General features: G+C 46.7%; 1 protein-coding gene across 1 annotated transcript in view; it reads right to left on the reverse strand.

The window, feature by feature from the left end:
• cdh23 (cadherin-related 23) overlaps nt 1-17,854 on the reverse strand; it is a 188,409-nt gene that overhangs the window by 82,947 nt on the left and 87,608 nt on the right. The window contains exons 11-12 of the mRNA XM_049007874.1: nt 7,884-7,996; nt 3,788-3,976 (exon numbers count right to left, since the gene is read on the reverse strand). Coding sequence (XP_048863831.1) covers nt 3,788-3,976; nt 7,884-7,996 — 302 coding nt within the window. The remainder of the gene's footprint in view (nt 1-3,787; nt 3,977-7,883; nt 7,997-17,854) is intronic.

A 17,854-nucleotide genomic window follows, 5' to 3' on the forward strand; every position in this document is an offset into this window, starting at 1 on the left:
AAATAGTCCCCACAATGTCAAAAATAATAGGTTTTTAATGACAATTTGGGTGATATTTGGTCCCCAGAATGTAAAGTATACCTAATACACAGACACACACGCATGCACACACACACACACACACACAAAATGCTTTGTATTTTTTCTTTTATTTCCCAAAAATGCATGCATTACATACTGTAATGTACACCCATAATCACATGGGCTATGAACCCATAACACACATTCTGGGCTGTAGCTTCTCTTCCCAAGAGGTCTGTCCTAATGTCATGCAGTAATGCTCAAATGAACCAGCCTCTGAAGACAATGAATTTGTAAGTTTAGAACTTTCCCAATAGAAGCAGCATGGGTCAGATTGCACCTCAGCACCGGCGGGGGGGGGGGGGGGGGGGGGGGGCACTTCAGGCTTTTCTGTCTGGGCCGGATATTACATTTGCACACATGCAGACAGCAGTGAAAACTTCAGAGGGAGTCAATACAGGAGAGGCGTGCCTGTGATCTTCATGGCAGATATTCTGTGTTCTGAAGCAACTAACTCTACACTGAATGAACGAGGAGAGATCACAATCGGTGCTCCTCCATCGCAATGGACAAAACGGCCTCTCCCTCTCCATTTTTTAATCCTTTAAAAACCATCAGGGCTGTTGCCTTCCATTTAAAAACCATCCAATATAGTGAGATGTCACCACAGATAGCCCATAATAGTAACTGCCAATCCATTTGATCATTACCCTTCTCCTGTAGCTAAAAGGTGCTGTCAGCAGTACAGTTTGAGACAATCGGCTCAAAAAAGCTGGAGTTGAAGGGAGATGCGTGTGACTGTGTGAGCACGCGTGTGTGTGTCCTCACATGTGTTTGTGAGAGAGCGCGTTTGTGATTGACAAGATTAGTAATCCATCTGGCCGGTCTCTCCGTATGTCTGATTCTGTTGGTCATGCTCAAATTAAGCAGGCCGTCTGACATATTTTGTTGGGATCCCACGTGTAGTTTGGCAGTCAACTTGTTTTGCTTTTTTATTTTTTTTCTGAGAATACGTATGCTAACGTGGAAACAGTTCTGGATGTTTATTGATTTCTATGTTAGGACTCATTCATCTGTACCTGCATGTTTAGACTGATCCACACCTGTCTACCTGTTTTTGTCTGTCAGTGTGCGTCTTGTGTGTGTTTTTTCCTGCGCCTGGCTTTCTACCTGCATGGTTGTGTCCATCGATGTGTACGGATGTTTTTGGATGACTGGACAATAAGGGGTATAAGTATTACACACTACAAACCAGTATATTAATGCAGTGTTTCCCAATCCGGTCCTCAGGGACCCACAGACAGTATATGTTTCTGAGCAAAACTGTGGACTGTCTGGCAGGGAGCTCGGAGGGAGCAAACACATGGACCGACTGTGGTTCCCTGAGGACCGGATTGGAAAACACTGTATTAAAATATTGCATAACCCTTTACCTACCATCTTAAGTGTTTCTTCAATACTAGGCCTTTCGATAAGAATTATTTCCTGACTGCTTCAAACTCCCATGAGTTTTACAACAATGTAAATCTATTCAACGCAGCAATGTCCAGACATTTTGAACAGACTGCAGCCCAAGATGCTCACTCCCCATATCTGAAAAGCCAGACACCCCAAAAATCCATTCATTTTTTCAAAAGCAAATTCACAGATGTTATCATACTTGCCCCACAAACTCTGGGGCACAATGGTCCAGGAATGGACCAAGGAGGAGTCTGTGAAGGGCTGAGCTCCATTGAAGCTTAAAACATGCCAAGCATCTGACCACCTTTTGAGGACACACCTACTGTATCGATCACTGTTACTTTAGTGTATTATCACTATGACAAAAAAAATCAAAATAAACTATCGGACACATTTCCAAAGAACCAGGATTTAAATATCACATTTCCTTCACCTTCTACTCTAACATTGTTTTGCTGCCCCCCCAAAAAAGGCATGCTACTCTCACCCCCATCATTCTCTCACATCCTATTCATCTCTATGTCCCCCAAACCACAGCTCACCCCTCCCTCCACTTGACTCACAGTTATCTGTCAAATTCCATCCTGGCCACCGCCGTGCGGGAATCAATCAGAGTTGACTAGCTTTTGGCTTATCTCAACTCGGGTGATTGATTTTCCTCGTTAGCTATAATTTGACGCTCTATCCCATCTCTTCCAAAGCAAATTAAATTGTAGTCGAGTTGAATGTGCTCCTAGTCACAGAGTGCAGGAGTTAGCGGCTGCCTGATCGTCTTGGTGTTTTTGCCTCACGCTGGTGCGTCTGCCATCCCACGCGTGTGCCTGCTGGATACGTCCTGATGGGAGCTGGCAGACACAGGATGTAAGACTAGAGGGGATGCTGTTCAACATGCCTGTTGGAGGCACCTTTCCGTGGGCTGACAACCGATGGCTGCAACAAAGAGCTAGGAGCTCCCATAACTTGTGGCTTAGTGCTAATTTCAAAACAGCACAGATGCATCTGTACCATTCAATTTTAACTGTGTACAGTGATCCCCCGCCTATCGCGGAAATTACGTTCCAGACCCATCAGCGATAGGTGAAAATCTGCAATATAGAAAGACCATATAAATAAACATTTTTTTATAGTTTAAACCTTAAATTACAGGCCTTAAAACAAAACAAAAAGCTCACAAAAAGTTTGCTGACAACTATGACACCACAAGCAAGGTAAGCGATACGCAGAGAACTGTCATGCGCCGGGGGAAAAATCCACGATATAGCGGGGGGTAACAATAGCTGTACCGCAATATAGCGGGAGCGTGATAGCTGAACCGTGATATAGCGGGAACGCGATAGCTGAACTGTGATATAGTGGGAGTGCGATAGCTGAACCGCGATATAGTGGGGTAACGGTAGCTGTACCGCGATATAGCGGGATCGCGATAGCTGAACCGCGATATAGCGGGAGCGCGGTAGCTGAACCGCGATATAGCGGGAGCGCGATAGCTGAACCGCGATATAGTGGGGTAACGGTAGCTGTACCGCGATATAGCGGGGAGCGCGATAGCTGAACCGCGATTTAGCGGGAGCGCGATAGCTGAACCGTGATATAGCGGGAGCATGATAGCTGAACCGCGATATAGTGGGGTAACGGTAGCTGTACCGCGATATAGCGGGAGCGCGATAGCTGAACCGCGATATAGCGGGAGCATGATAGCTGAACCGCGATATAGCGGGGGAATCACTATAAAACAACTTGTACAAACCTATCATTTAAAAAAAGTTACATTGCAAAGCTTCCTTCTGCAAAACCCATCAAGCTCTCCTTTGAGACAGACTCATTCATATAGAAGCTTGAAGTGTGAGTTCAGGGTCAGGCCATTGATTTGGTGGCCCTGGAGCTTTTCGGGGTTATCAGACATCTGACAACTCTGTCGAGGACGAGGCTTGAACCAGTGACTTCCGAATCACTGGCACTAACCCGCAGAACCACACATCACACCCTCTGGCACAGTCGACATATACCTGTACAATCCTATGTCAAGGATGCATGTCACTTGCGGTATTGTTTATAGTATAATACTGCCTAAAGGAAAAGAAGGCAGACTCTTATGTGTTAAAATCCTAGGAGAAGCCTCATGCTTTTACTAGAGCAAGGTAATTAACCCGGGCTGCTCCATGAAAATATACCCCCATCTAAAAGTAATTATAAAGCGCTAAGGTCTCAGAGTCGATTTGGATAAAAACACCTGCCAAGTGAGGGATAAGAGCGGTGAATGGCACGCTTGACATTTGGCGTCTGGGACCTTGGCGCCGGGCCGTACCTCATCCTTGTCCTCCACCTGAATGAAGAGTGGCAGGGCGAAGCCCACTTGAGCTAGCTCGGTGATGCGCACGCGGTACTCGGAGCTGTTGAACTGAGGGGCGTTGTCGTTCTTGTCCACCACCAGGATGGTGAAGGTGGTGAAGACTGAGGCCGTGGAGGGTGTGCGGTCCTCATTCAACTCAGTGGCCTGAAGGAGAAAAACGACAAAGGACTGAGGGTGAAACTAAAGGAGTAAGACGGTAGTAGAGTAGTAATAAAATGAAGTAGAATACCTTTAGAAGACAGAATATTTGGACTGGTTATATTATTCCTATTGGCCAGGACTGAGAGCCACACTGGCGATGATGTATAGAGGATGGAATTGAAGGGTTGAGAGAAAATATATTGCAAAAGCGGCTGCTAGTCCATTCTTGGTATCCGCAGATTCAAAGCCGCGCTGTTATTGCATCAAGACAGAAGGAGGTGCGAGGAAATGGGGACAAAGTGGTGGCAAGGATAGGTCACCACGGGGGGCGGGGGGGTGGGCTCCTGATGATAAGATTAAAGAACGATGAGTTCTGTTGAAGGGAAACAATCACTGACAAATCCATTGCTTGTGTCTGGAAGTACGGCATTATGGGAACCTGTGACTGTGGGTCATTATGTCTTGCTGATAGGTGCCGTGTTAGATACGGTATGATGGGTACACCCCCGTGACCCCCCCCCCACCCCCATCCCCATCCGCCCACACACCAAGATACAGCAGGTCCAACGTATAGTGAAGCCCAGACTTGTGAAGTTGAGGAATTAGTTTTATTAGCCTCATACCCCAAATCAATAGCACCCCTAAAGACTGGGCAAGACTCGGCGAAGATCATATAGGAGAAGGTGTGAAGAGAAGCAGAAATCCATAACTTATAAATATGTTTTTTTGAGCACGTAATTCTTCTGCAGTGGTCATCGATTTCAATCAAGGACTAAATTTGGCCAAGAATGTGATGCGGAGCCAAAGTTGGTGGGACTTTCGTGCATGCGAGCTAAGTACCAAACTGTGGGGCCACACAAAAGGCAAGACCTGAGCACAGAGAAAAAGCAAAGAAGTGAAGCAAACAGTAGAGGAGTCACCTTAAAAAGATAAACTATTCAGTAGTAGCATTGCTGTTGTGTCTGTTTTGGCCAGCAGTCTTCTAAGCTGTTCTGATTCTGGCATTTTTAAGGAGGGGGGCATAAGAGGGGCCATAGTGCATACAGAGGAGCCAACCTCATCAATAGCCAGTAATATCTGTTGAATCGGTTAGTGACAGGTGAGGGGGGCAGTCTGGGGGCCAATCAGCTTTCAGCTGGTGCCAGTGCCCAGGCCCCACCCCTGTATACACCCCTGCCTCTACGAAACAGAACCTGCCAAGGAGAGGTTGCAGATTCAAATATTGGTTATTCCTGTACACTGATGCTCTTGAAATCCTTCTATAGTGTTTATACAGGATTTGCATAAGTGCTTATTTAGGACTGGGCCAGCATGCCTGAAGTGTGTCTGAGGGGGTTCAGGGCTGGGAACACCCTGTATGGGATGCCTGCCCAAATCACACACACATTCAGACATCAGTGATTCCCCAAACTGCATGGGGGAGAAAATCCCTGCTGAGCTGCTGCTCCGTAGCCTCAGTAAATATGTAGCCTAAAAATAAAAATACAGAACAATAATATATAAATAGGCCACACTGCCAGTTAGGAGACGAGTGGATGATAGAGTCTGATAGCCTTGGAATGAACTTGTGTTCAACAGGCATCAGACATGAGTTTCTGTGGGTGTAGATTAATTTGTTAATGTAATTTCTACATTGTTGTTGAGCTCCATTTTAGTAAAGACCTGCCCTGTGTTTGCCCGTGCAGCAATAGCATTTCCTGCCGCATGTGAATGATCTGCCCTGTGTTTGCCCGTGCAGCACTAGCATTTCCTGCCGCATGTGAATGATCTGCCCTGTGTTTGCCCGTGCAGCACTAGCATTTCCTGCCGCATGTGAATGATCTGCCCTGTGTTTGCCCGTGCAGCACTAGCATTTCCTGCCGCATGTGAATGATCTGCCCTGTGTTTGCCCGTGCAGCACTAGCATTTCCTGCCGCATGTGAATGATCTGCCCTGTGTTTGCCCGTGCAGCACTAGCATTTCCTGCCGCATGTGAATGATCTGCCCTGTGTTTGCCCGTGCAGCACTAGAATTTCCTGCCGCATGTGAATTATCTGCCCTGTGTTTGCCCGTGCAGCACTAGCATTTCCTGCCGCATGTGAATGATCTGCCCTGTGTTTGTCCGTGCAGCACTAGCATTTCCTGCCACATGTGTAAGATCTGCCCTGTGTTTGTCCGTGCAGCACTAGCATTTTCTGCCACATGTGTAAGATCTGCCCTGTATTGGTCCGTGCAGCACTAGCATTTCCTGCCGCATGTGAATGATCTGCCCTGTGTTTGTCCGTGCAGCACTAGCATTTCCTGCCACATGTGTAAGATCTGCCCTGTGTTTGTCCGTGCAGCACTAGCATTTTCTGCCACATGTGTAAGATCTGCCCTGTATTGGTCCGTGCAGCACTAGCATTTCCTGCCGCATGTGAATGATCTGCCCTGTGTTTGTCCGTGCAGCACTAGCATTTCCTGCCGCATGTGAATGATCTGCCCTGTGTTTGTCCGTGCAGCACTAGCATTTTCTGCCACATGTGTAAGATCTGCCCTGTATTGGTCCGTGCAGCACTAGCATTTTCTGCCACATGTGTAAGATCTGCCCTGTGTTTTCCCGTGCAGCACTAGCATTTCCTGCCGCATGTGAATGATCTGCCCTGTGCTTGCCGGTGCCTGTGTCTGCCTCTCTCTCTCCCCGAGAACTCCTTTACTGTTTCCTTCATAAATGCATCACTCTCTTCCTCACTCAATTAAACTCCATCCTTCTGTTCCACTCTTTCTCTTTTCACAAATTCATTTCTTGCACTTGAGATTCATTGCGTTATTTTAGTTGAACATCGGTTTATGTTTAATGCATTGGTGTTTTATGTTCTTTTACGGATTCAGTGGTGATTGATTGTTGATTGTAAAATTTTATTACACTTGTGCAAAAACACGACAACATCCACTGTACCGTTCCCTACCCACAGCCAGGCTCTGCTCCATTCTCCTCTTTCTTCCTTACACCATGCTTCCAATTCTTCTTCTCTCTCTCAATATATTCCCTTCTCTCGTATCTCCTTATTCTGCTTCCTCACTACACCCCCCGCTCTCTCACTAAGACATTCCCTCACAACTCCGTCATGGCTCTCCCTCAGAGATCCATACAGGCAACAACTGAGGTCCACATCTGTCGAGGAAGGAATCTGTAGGAGGAAACCTGGAACATTTTGAGAAAGGAAACACTGAAGAGTGGGGGGGGGGGGGGGGGTGACAAACCAGATCCAGCTACAGAGGTATATAAAGAGGTGGGACCATTGGGGCACTGACCCCAGCTGTTGGTCCTAGAGTGCCCCTTCCCCCATCACTCACCAATTCCAAGCACATCTTTGGCTAAGAATTAGGTTGGCTCCTCTGTATGAATTATGGCTTCTCTTAAGCCCCCAACCTTAAAAAAATCCTAGAATCACCCCGGCTCAACAGCCACCATGGTTTCATCCTGTTGGGCACACTGTTGAACGGGGGGGTCACATGGAAGATACCAAGCCCCCAAGCCAGTCTAGTGGTTTGTTAAGAAGCAAGGCTCAACCCCTCACTTCAGAAACGTGTCATAAATGTGTTTAGCTACTCTGTCTGCACACATCTGCTTCTGATACGGCATCAAACAGCTGCCTGTAACGGGAGCGACGGAGGCGCTCTGGGGATCAGCAGAGCGTCTGGGTGCTGGTTCTCAACGGCCAGGTCAATAATACATCAGACAGGAAGCATTAACGCCACGCCGTGCTACTGCAGACATGATGGATCACAGAGCAAAGTGTCCACGAGCAGAGTGACGAGGGGAACCGGACTGGCCGAAAGTACAGCTGCAATCTACAGGAGTCCGCTGAGCGTCACACGGTTTTTCCATCTTCCCCGGCTACACTGCTCCAGCCTGATCCTCCCAAACCCCCGCGGCTGGGCCCCTTACCCTGACAGTGAGGATGAAGCCCACGGAGTAGAGGGGATTCTCCCTGTCTAGCTGCCCGTTCACCGTGAGGGAGCCACTGATGTAGTCTAGGGCAAACATGCTGTTGGTGTTACCTGTATGGACACAGAAAGGTGGAAGGTGGTTAGTCACAGACAGAAAAGACAGCAACAATGATGCAGCAAACCCTCTGTCTCTCTGCTGCCAGATCTGAGCTGCTGTTCACAGTAATTTAAAGCCTGTTTTCAGGGCTCATCCTCTCTGCCACTGATTACAGTCATTACCCCACAACCCCCCGAGTATCTATAATATATACCGATGCCGTAGTTTATAGGAAATGGGCCACAGGTTGCGACGGCGCCTCCCTGTGTACTCCTCGCGCCTCCTCATTCGCTCCTCGCCCCCCCCCCCCCCCCCCCCCCGTCTCTCCGCAGCAGCTGGCTTCAGCGCTCGTTGCACACTAATTACGGTCGGCAGATGGGGCCGGCAGACAGCAGCCGATAAGACGCCGCTGAATCCTCCGGCTACACCCTTCCCTACCCCCCCACCCCCCCGACGTGTGCGTGTGGACGCCGCCCCTTATCGAGCCCCTGTCACCTCCCGCGGGAGGCCCCTCCATTGCTCACGCATCAATCATTCCCTGTAAAAGTCTGCTAACTGCCGTTTGTGTACATATTCCTAATCAATATCTGATGTAATTATAAGCAGAAGAACAGGGTAATTACTGTGCATATCTGTGCACATGTAATAAAAGCTACTTCCCAAATAAACTCATTAATTTTTGATGCCCTTGTGCAAATGCACACACACACGCACACACACACCGACACGTGTGCGGTTAGAAATCTCCCTTCCAGATACAGGCTTTGGCTTTTGCGAACATCATGGCTGCCAGGCGGCTGGGCCATGTTCCACTCCCATGGCACGCAACACAGGCAGGGGGAACGGATGGTGGGCGGGAGGGACCAGGGAGCACCGCCAAATTAGAACCGGGCCGTGGAGGAGGCCGCGGGCAGGTAGCGGGCGGGTAGCGGGCGGGTAGCGGGCTGTGAGCTCGGGCGTTGGGCGTCCCAGCAGTCTGGCTCTGCTCCTCTGCTCGCTTCCCCAGCAAGGCCAGGTCGACAGTGAGTCTACCACGAGGGTGTTGCCTGCTAAAAGTAATAACACCCCTGCCCCCCCAACAAACCCCCTGCTGGCAGCCCCCACCCCCACCTGCACAGCTCGTCTATCCATCAGGTCTGTAGTAGAACGTATAAATTCATGGGCAGGTGCTCCTTAGATCAATAGCAATCTGAGCCGGAGATGTATACTCCTCGGAAAAGGCCAGAGCCGCAATCCGGTGAGCAGTGCGACTCCTCAGGGCTTCAGTGAACTGGATTTCCTGTGTAAAATCCTACATTCACATGTACATTTTAATTCAGCGCGAGTGACTCCTCAGGACTTCAGTGAACCGGATTTCCCGTATAAAATCCTACATTCACCATGTACGTTTTAATCCAGCTGGAGCGACTCCCCTGGACTTCAGCGAACCGGATTTCCCAAGTAAAATCCTACATTCGCCATGTACGTTCTTATTCAGCCGGAGCGACTCCTCAGGACTTTAGCGAACCGGATTTCCCATGTAAAATCCCACATTCGCCATGTACGTTTTAACCCAGCCAGAATGTGTTATCCATCTACCCAGCATGCTTCTCCAGGACGTGTGCGGATTGCAGCCCTCTGCAGAGCTTCACCGCGTCTCTCCATAAAAGGGAGAGAAGGACAGGTTAACCTCTTGTGTTGGGGGGGGGGGCTTTTCAGTCCATTGTTGTGCCCTCGGCGGGAGAGAAGGGGTGAGGTAATGGTCCTAGGATATAGGATGGTATGGGGGGACTGGGCCCACAAGTAATTACTGCAGATTGAGGATCAAGGGTAGAGAGAGAGGAGACTGGGTGACAACAATGGCCCGGTCACCTGCAGAATAGAGGAGTGTGTGTGTGTGTGCTTGTGTATGTTTGTGTGTGTGTCTCTGCACTCTGGTGAGTGTGAGATATAGTATTTTTACTGTGTTTACTTCAAGTTTGTCATGAATTAAAAGCCTTAATATCAGACGGACAGACACAGAGCACAGTGGCAGGCCATTATAAATGTATCTGCCATCAAATCACCAGTGTCATTCTTTGTCAGGTCACTTGCTCCCCTGACGTGTCTATTACACCTCTTGACTCTTGCTAATTTATGGTCTGCCGTCTCGCCCCAAACGCCCATTTAGAAGTCTGCTAATTACCAACGGGTAGCACACCTCTTAGGCTGTAAGTAATGGAAGCTGCTAGAGCCACCTATCATTCCTCATGCCGGCAAAATGATCATGCCGGCGTTACATCACGCAGTTCATCAGGGATACAAAAAGAGGGGAAACGGCCCCTCAGGAAGGCGTGACTCTCACCCTGGTGACTGGTGAGAGCTGGGTTTGGTCTGGTTTCCCATTCCCTTATCCCCAAGCCACCCCCTCTTGCGGAGGGTGCAGAGTCAGGGCACTTGCTGGTAGCCTGGCCTCCCGTATATACTCACTGGGGGCACGATGGCTGTAAATTGGTTTGCCTGCTCAGCTGGCCCTGTCTGGAATTACAACCCCTCTGGCCGTCTGACCGATGACACGGGACACAAACCTGGCATGCACAAGCACACACACACACACACATACAAACACATAGAGGAATACAAACACACAAGCACACATAGAAACACACACGCATAAACAAACACATATCTTAATATTTGCTGAGTTATGTGCAGAATGTCAAATCTCCACCAGCTGGTGCTTAAATGAGATGGTCTTCATCACTCAATCACTCGCTCACACATGCTGAGCGAATGACCCAGTCAATTCAGTTGCTCATATTCTTGTAAGCTGTCTGATAATTACCATCAGAGCAGAAACACTGATCCACAAAAATTTACCGCTTAGTATTATGGGCCATGAGCCTTGGAGTTGTATAGCAGAGATGGGGATATATTTTGTTAAAGGTATCTCTGAATCTGAGGAATCACACCCCAAACCTCACCGGACTGCATTAACAAGGTGACTGACCTTACTGGCAAAACTGTCAATCTGCATACACGCTCTGCCCCCGTGCCATTCGTCCCGCCTTACTACCCCCTACCAAGCAATGGGAAGCGGCCTTGCCCTATCTGTTGCCCCACCCACTACAGCTTTCTTTGGCCGCTTCGATTTCGATTCTTTGGACTGAGGCCTCAAATTGCTTGCAGCCACCCACCAGGGGGCAGAGCGAGAACAAGGTTCCAGACTGTCTTCTCAATTCGGATTTGGAAGGCATTCAGAACAGGGAGCAACGTTAAGGGACCGCCCACACTGGAGCTTGCTGGGAATAGACAGGGGACACATGCCCATATTAAAGGTGCTGGGGGGGTGGGGGGGGGGGGGGCAGGGTAATGGCGGGTAAGAATGAAACAAAGGATAAGCAGGCAGCATGGAGCCCACATCACTGTATGGGGGGGGTTTCTGAAGTGCCCTCCTGCTCTGGTCAGAAAAGCAGCCTGAAATTACACAGATTGTCCCTGGGGTGTCATTCAGAAATGTAAATCTGCTTTTATAGTGTTTCCCTGACAGGAAATGATGCTGTGTACCATTAGCACAGACAAAGGGGGTGAGCTCTGCCAGGACCCACATGCATTTTGTCTGCACGCAAACACACGTATACAGACACAGACACAGACAAACGTATATGTATACATACACACACATACACGCACACACACAAAAATGCAAACATACACACACAGAAACACATACGTGTGCACCAATGCAAAAGCGACCGCAAAAGCGTGCCACATGCTCTGAAGGACAGTTACTGGTTCAAATACCAGGGGAGAGTGAATTTGCATACGGCTGTCTCTCTGCTCCGCTTCTCTATGTGTTGATGAGAGAGTTGGGATCTCTGCCCTGCTGCGAGAGAGTCAGTGCTAAGCCACGGCAGGAGTGTGTGTTTATCTCTGTGTGCATTTTAGTAATGATGGTCAGCGGTGGGTAGGGGCATAGGCTGTGTGTGTGTGTGTGTGTGTGTGTGTGTGTGTGTGTGTGTGTGTGTAGCAGGTTCGCGAGGGTTAAGACTAAACTGTTTCATATGGAGATTGCACAGTCCCCACATGATTATTATTGGCTGTAGTGATTTGGAAAATGGGAAAGAAAGCAAAATCAGAACCTGTGCTATAGTATTTACACACTCACACACACACACACACACACACACACTCACACACACACAGTGCTAATATTCATATGGTTGTAATGACTCTCCATCCATTTCTATAGGTTTACCCCTAATGACGACCTTAACCCCTATCCAGCCCCAATCTTTGCCATAAGTGACCAAACAAATCAGAAGACCCCCCCCTCGTACATGTTACCTCGCAGGCTGCTGCTCCCTGTCACATCGTCATTGGACACCTTCTGCTTAGAGCATCTGCTCTGACACTAACTGCTTTCATTTCAATCCCTTTCAGGTTTACTTTTTAAACATTCCCACTCACTTCCGCGTATTTCGACACGAAACGCTCCCCTTCCAACTGGCACCTGCCAGTTGCCACCCCCCGGTGACCTGAAGGCCACTCTTGTCACAGTAGAGCAGGGCTAATGGCGATTGCCTCCGACCAGAGCGGATGAAGGGAGGGAGGGCAGGGAGGACACGCCGGAACAAGGTACGGCCAAATTGGAGCCAAGAGCTGGAATGCATGCGGCCAATACCGAGCGACGCTGAGAGGCAAACTCACAGTCTGCTGAAATCCATTAAGCCTGATAGAGTGGCAATGTATGTAATGTACTGTATGGCCCAATTATAGCAGGGCGGCCTTGCAGGCAGCTCTCAGGATAGAGCCCCCACCCTTTCTCAGCCTTCTGTCCTCTTTTTCCTTGATTGTTCAGTTCTCATCCTGGTAAGCATCCCGTGTTGTTATAAAATATTATTGTGTTATTACTACTACTGACTGAAGTGTAGTACATTACAGCAATGCTATAAAACAAAAAAAAAGTTATTATGTAGAAGATAAAGTACCATTTATATATTATAAGCATCTTTAACTCCTTCGCCTTTGTGGGACGTTGCGTTTTTAAATTCCTCTCTCGTCTTACTGCCTGCTGAGGTGGCGCCATGCGGGTCCAGGTATCACACTTTGTTTCCTTACATTTTCACTAACTATGCCCACCAGACAGGTGCATGTTGTGGTGAGTTTAATTCGAATTAATGACCCCCTGGTATAAATAGAGCTGATAGTCTGTATCTTATGACTGCCAGGGCCCGTAGAGAGCTGCAGAAAAGGTGATTAGCGGCAGCCAAACAGCAATGACGATGCTCTTCTTGCTAGCCTATGAATAATCATTACTGGAAGAAAACTCGATATTGAAAAATCGCGTGCATCGCTGCTTAATTTGTACCGCAGTTCAGCTCCTACATTCCGGCATATCTCAGGTGTGCTCGGCCACCTCAAACACCATAGCTAATACAATTAAATTTAACATTAAATTGAGTTAAACTTTGGTCGAAATACAAATTGAACTAAAAAAATGCATATTTATTAAACCATTTGTGTATGATTCCTTTTCTGACATACATTTGCTGTGCATGTCGCATGTCGCATACAACTTTTGATTTGAAAGGAAAAAACTGCATCACACCCACACAGAAAAATCCACTTTTTCCCTACTAAAATAGATTATGTTATGCCCCAGCCTGTTACAACACAATAATTAAAAGAAATTCTCAACCATTAAACCCATCTCCTAAGGTAAGTCTGCCCTGCACGTCGATGGAACTAACAAGCAAAATATTGCATTGTTATGTGTCGAAGTCGTTGTGTATGTGACATCTTTCAGGGTCAGTGTGCGCCGGCTCTTTGTATAATGCTGGTCACAGTAGGTGTCTGGGGTCTCTATGAGCTCGGGCACTTCAGAGTTTGCAGATGTTGAGTCCCCTTTGCAGAACCAGGGCGAGACCCTGCCTAGTGTTAGCAGCTCTACAAGGAACTTTGTGTTGGCATCTTGTTATTGGCTTTACCAGTGTTTCCCAATCCGGTCCTCAGGGACACAGGGACGGTCCACGTTTTTGCTCCATCTTAACTCCCTACCAGACAGTCCACATTTTGGCTACAAGGTGGAGTGTCTGTGGGTCCCTGAGGACCAGACTGGGAAGCATTGGGGTAAACAATAAAGCTGCCCTTCCAAATTTGCCCTCTTCGAATCACAAGACAAAAATGTAGAAACACTAAAATTACAGACTTTTCCCCCCAAAACTGTCTCGCTGTAGAGAGGAAGCATTTCCTCAATGGCCTTAAATGTAAACAATGACAAACAGGGGCGTGTCATCTGCCCCCAGTGAAAGGGTGTCCAGCACAATACATGACAAAGCCTGACATGCCCTTAATCGCACAGCAAGATCCAACACAAGGCAATATTCTCCTGCCACCAGAAACTTTTAGCTTAACTTCTAACGTTGGATTCAGTGGCCGTTGTTATTCCTCATGAAAAGCCTGCAATCTTGACGAATTGAGTTCACTCAGACATAAAGTGACTGAGTGCAAACACAGAGTGGTCAATTTTGCGACGCAGAGTAATTTGCCGTTACATTTAATGGATAGCCTGAGGTGGAGCGCTGAAATTCAGCAATATCACCTTTTTCTTTTTTAAACTATTTTATTTAGTCAACACCTCCCCGCAATGCACATAGCCATTTTGTTTGGATAATTTTCTATCACTGCTAAATATTTTTACTTTCATAAAAAGGTCAAACATATTATTGTGTGTATTTAAAATTATATTTATTAGAGATACATTTTATTATTTTATTACAACAAAAACCACCCCTGGGATCAATAAAGTTAATCATTTTAAAATTTTTTCTTTCTAAAGAAATAAATTAATATACACAAATATGTACCACGGAGCCCTTTATCTTTTGCAAGGTGATTTTTTTTTTATCTTCTGCGTACAGATTACTGTATTTTGTGCACAAAATTGAGCGCTCGACACTCCATACAAGAGCAGCAAGAATTTCGTCGTATGACATTCTAATGCGAAAATAAAAAGATTCGCTGAATTCTGCCCATTATATGGTTTCTATATGTATCTCAAGTCCTTCGAGATGCATATGAATTTATAGTAAATTATCTTGAGTAAGAAAATCACTTGTGTGCACAAGATTAAAACAAAAATCACTTTACTGTATGGGACTTTCGGGGCTCTGTAACACATACATATTATACACATATAATTGAGTTTTAAATGTAGCTTTAACTTTCATAGAATTAAAAGCTACTCGGTAAATAAAATGTATAGCAATAGTAAGCAAACGTAAAACGTAGCAAGTTTACGAAACTCTATTTTAAGTATTACCAGAGGAAATGTATGTGTGACAAGATTTATGGTTAAAGTAATGTTTCCGCTAAGGGGGGAAACATTGACATATACTACAGGAATACTTATACTATACAAAACATGCAGGTTTGGCTATCAATCCTGAACTGCACAATGGCATTTTTCAGTTGTACAGCACACTGAGCATCGCAAAGGCTACGCCATTTCCACAGGGTGCGGGATTAGATGGCGTCTCCTGAAAAGCAGGTTGGCTGATGGCCACAAAATTTGTATAAATCCATCCAAAGGACAGCATTTGATCTAAATTATAGAGGTCCGCTGAAAAGTTTGCCTGCCGTGGGCGATGAATTTTTTATGACGCACAATTTACATTAGTGCCAAGCAGAGCAATTTCTATACCCAGCAGAATATTCTGACTCAAGAAATATGTTGGCACTAATAAAAAACAGAGTGTCGCTACAGTCTTCAGCCCCTGCATGGTCATAGGAGACCTCGAGAGCATTTTATTGAAATTCGACATTTTGTGCCGTTATGTAAAGCGTCCTGTTGTGAACCGACTGGCGTCCCGCAGCTTGACAACGTGGGTGGGTGGCACCTGAGAGCGCCCTCTAGCCCCCCAATTAAACCAAGGGAGGGAAGGGTCTGTGTGAAACGGCATGGTCTGGGATGGCTGGGAAACGCGTTTAGCTACAAATCACTGATTACACATTTTTCTGCTTTAAAACAGTAGTAAGTGTTGCTCTCTAGGAATATATAGACAAACTAAATCGATTTACAAACTGCAAGGATAGATTGGACGCTTTAGCCACAATTTAGAAACATATACTTACATTCCTCTGTGTAATGCTACTCATCATACAATTAGGCTTAAAAAGCAAACTTGTCTTGATGAGGTCATTTTTAGACGTGTATATGACAACACACACCCCAGCCTTGTAGGCAAAGCACCTTCCATTGGTAACTAAAGGTAAAAAAACCAAGTAATAACTACTATTCCCACGTATTATCTTTGGATATTTAGAGCTTGAACATTCCGAATTGGGGTATGTTATATTGCCCAGAGGGACGACTGCCTCCTACTGGCCCTCCAGGAGCAACAAAAAGATCCAACCTAATGTGATCACAGAAAATAGGATTCTGGTATGACCAGTGATGTGGGTCATACTGTCCATACTGAATTACCATCACTTATTGCTACTGTCTGCATTTATTTTCATTTTTCAAAGCAGGACATTATGCATAATGCATACCAACACACACAAACAAAACCACATGGGCCACAACACGCATTGTTTTTCCACTCATGACAGCTCACACATGCTTGCGGAATCCCCCCCCACCTGGGTCACCTCTTGGCAAGCATGCAGAATTAATGAATATGATATGAGGTGTTTAACTCCCCCTCCGTCTACAATAAATAAATAAATCAGCATGATAATACTGCTGCTGTTAACGATGAGGGCTGTGGAAGATGGACTGTGTACAAAGGAAACTCCCTGTCCAGTCATTTGTGCCTGGCGTCCTACTTAAGTTTAAAATATATACATTTTCCCCATCGCAGCATTCGCCCTACAGTACTAGAGTTTTGATCATTGCTATACTGTAAAGCCCCTCTTTCACACAAAAGTGATACTCAACCCTCCAGACTTATTACTCAGCTGTTTTTTAAACATGACGCTTTCAATTGAAACAACATTTGTGTAAGTCCACACATTATAATGGCTGGATAGTAGACTAATGAAGCGTGGCACATTAATTAGGACCATGGCTCCTCTTAGGGGACATCGGCCCTGTACCCATTGTCCCCGCTGTGCAGATAAAGCCGGCTTCACGCTCTCCTTGCACTGTTACTTTCGATGTGAGCATCGGCATGCACAGACAGGACATTCCCTGATACGCGGGTCTGCTCCATTGCACATCCAGAACGCCATTTCCCTGAAAATTACCCGGCTTCCGCACATCGGTCTCGGAATTCAAATCCTCAGACATCGTTTTCCCAGGAGAAATTAGGCAGCTTCATCTATCTGACAGACGGGTGACAGAGGCAGGAAAAGCAAGCATATTGAGCCCTGACCTCCAGTCATACTCCCAGCCTCCCGGAGATGTGACTCCTAGGTTACGAGATTCCGGTTCCTGCAGGGACAAATGCGGCAGCTTTGATAGGGCGCAGGCAGGTGTGTGACGCTCCGCAGCCGTAATACTGCTGTATATCAGTTTCCCCAATAATCCCCCACGGAAAACCCTGACAGCTTCTCCCGCCAGCTAATTGAAAACACAGATAAATCCAGGAGAGAGAGAGAGAAAAAAATGATGTGATTACTTTTAGCATTATAAGTAGCTTTGCAGACATGGAGTGCTCTTAAAGAAATAATAATCGGAAAAAAAAATCTATGTGCAACACCGGGGAAAAATGAAGATATCAGAAGGAGGGACGGGCAAAACAAAGGTCTCTCCAGCTTATCTACTTGCCCATGCAGAAAGTTCTGGACTTCACTTGGTCGACTCAGTGTCCGTGTGTAATATAAAGTACAACTGGCTTCCTTCCAATTCTCCACATACTGCGCATCCGACGGCCCGCAAGTTACGGAGTGAGGAGATGAGAACAATG

The sequence above is a fragment of the Brienomyrus brachyistius genome, chromosome 3, assembly GCF_023856365.1.
Source record: "Brienomyrus brachyistius isolate T26 chromosome 3, BBRACH_0.4, whole genome shotgun sequence".
Lineage (NCBI taxonomy): Eukaryota > Metazoa > Chordata > Actinopteri > Osteoglossiformes > Mormyridae > Brienomyrus > Brienomyrus brachyistius.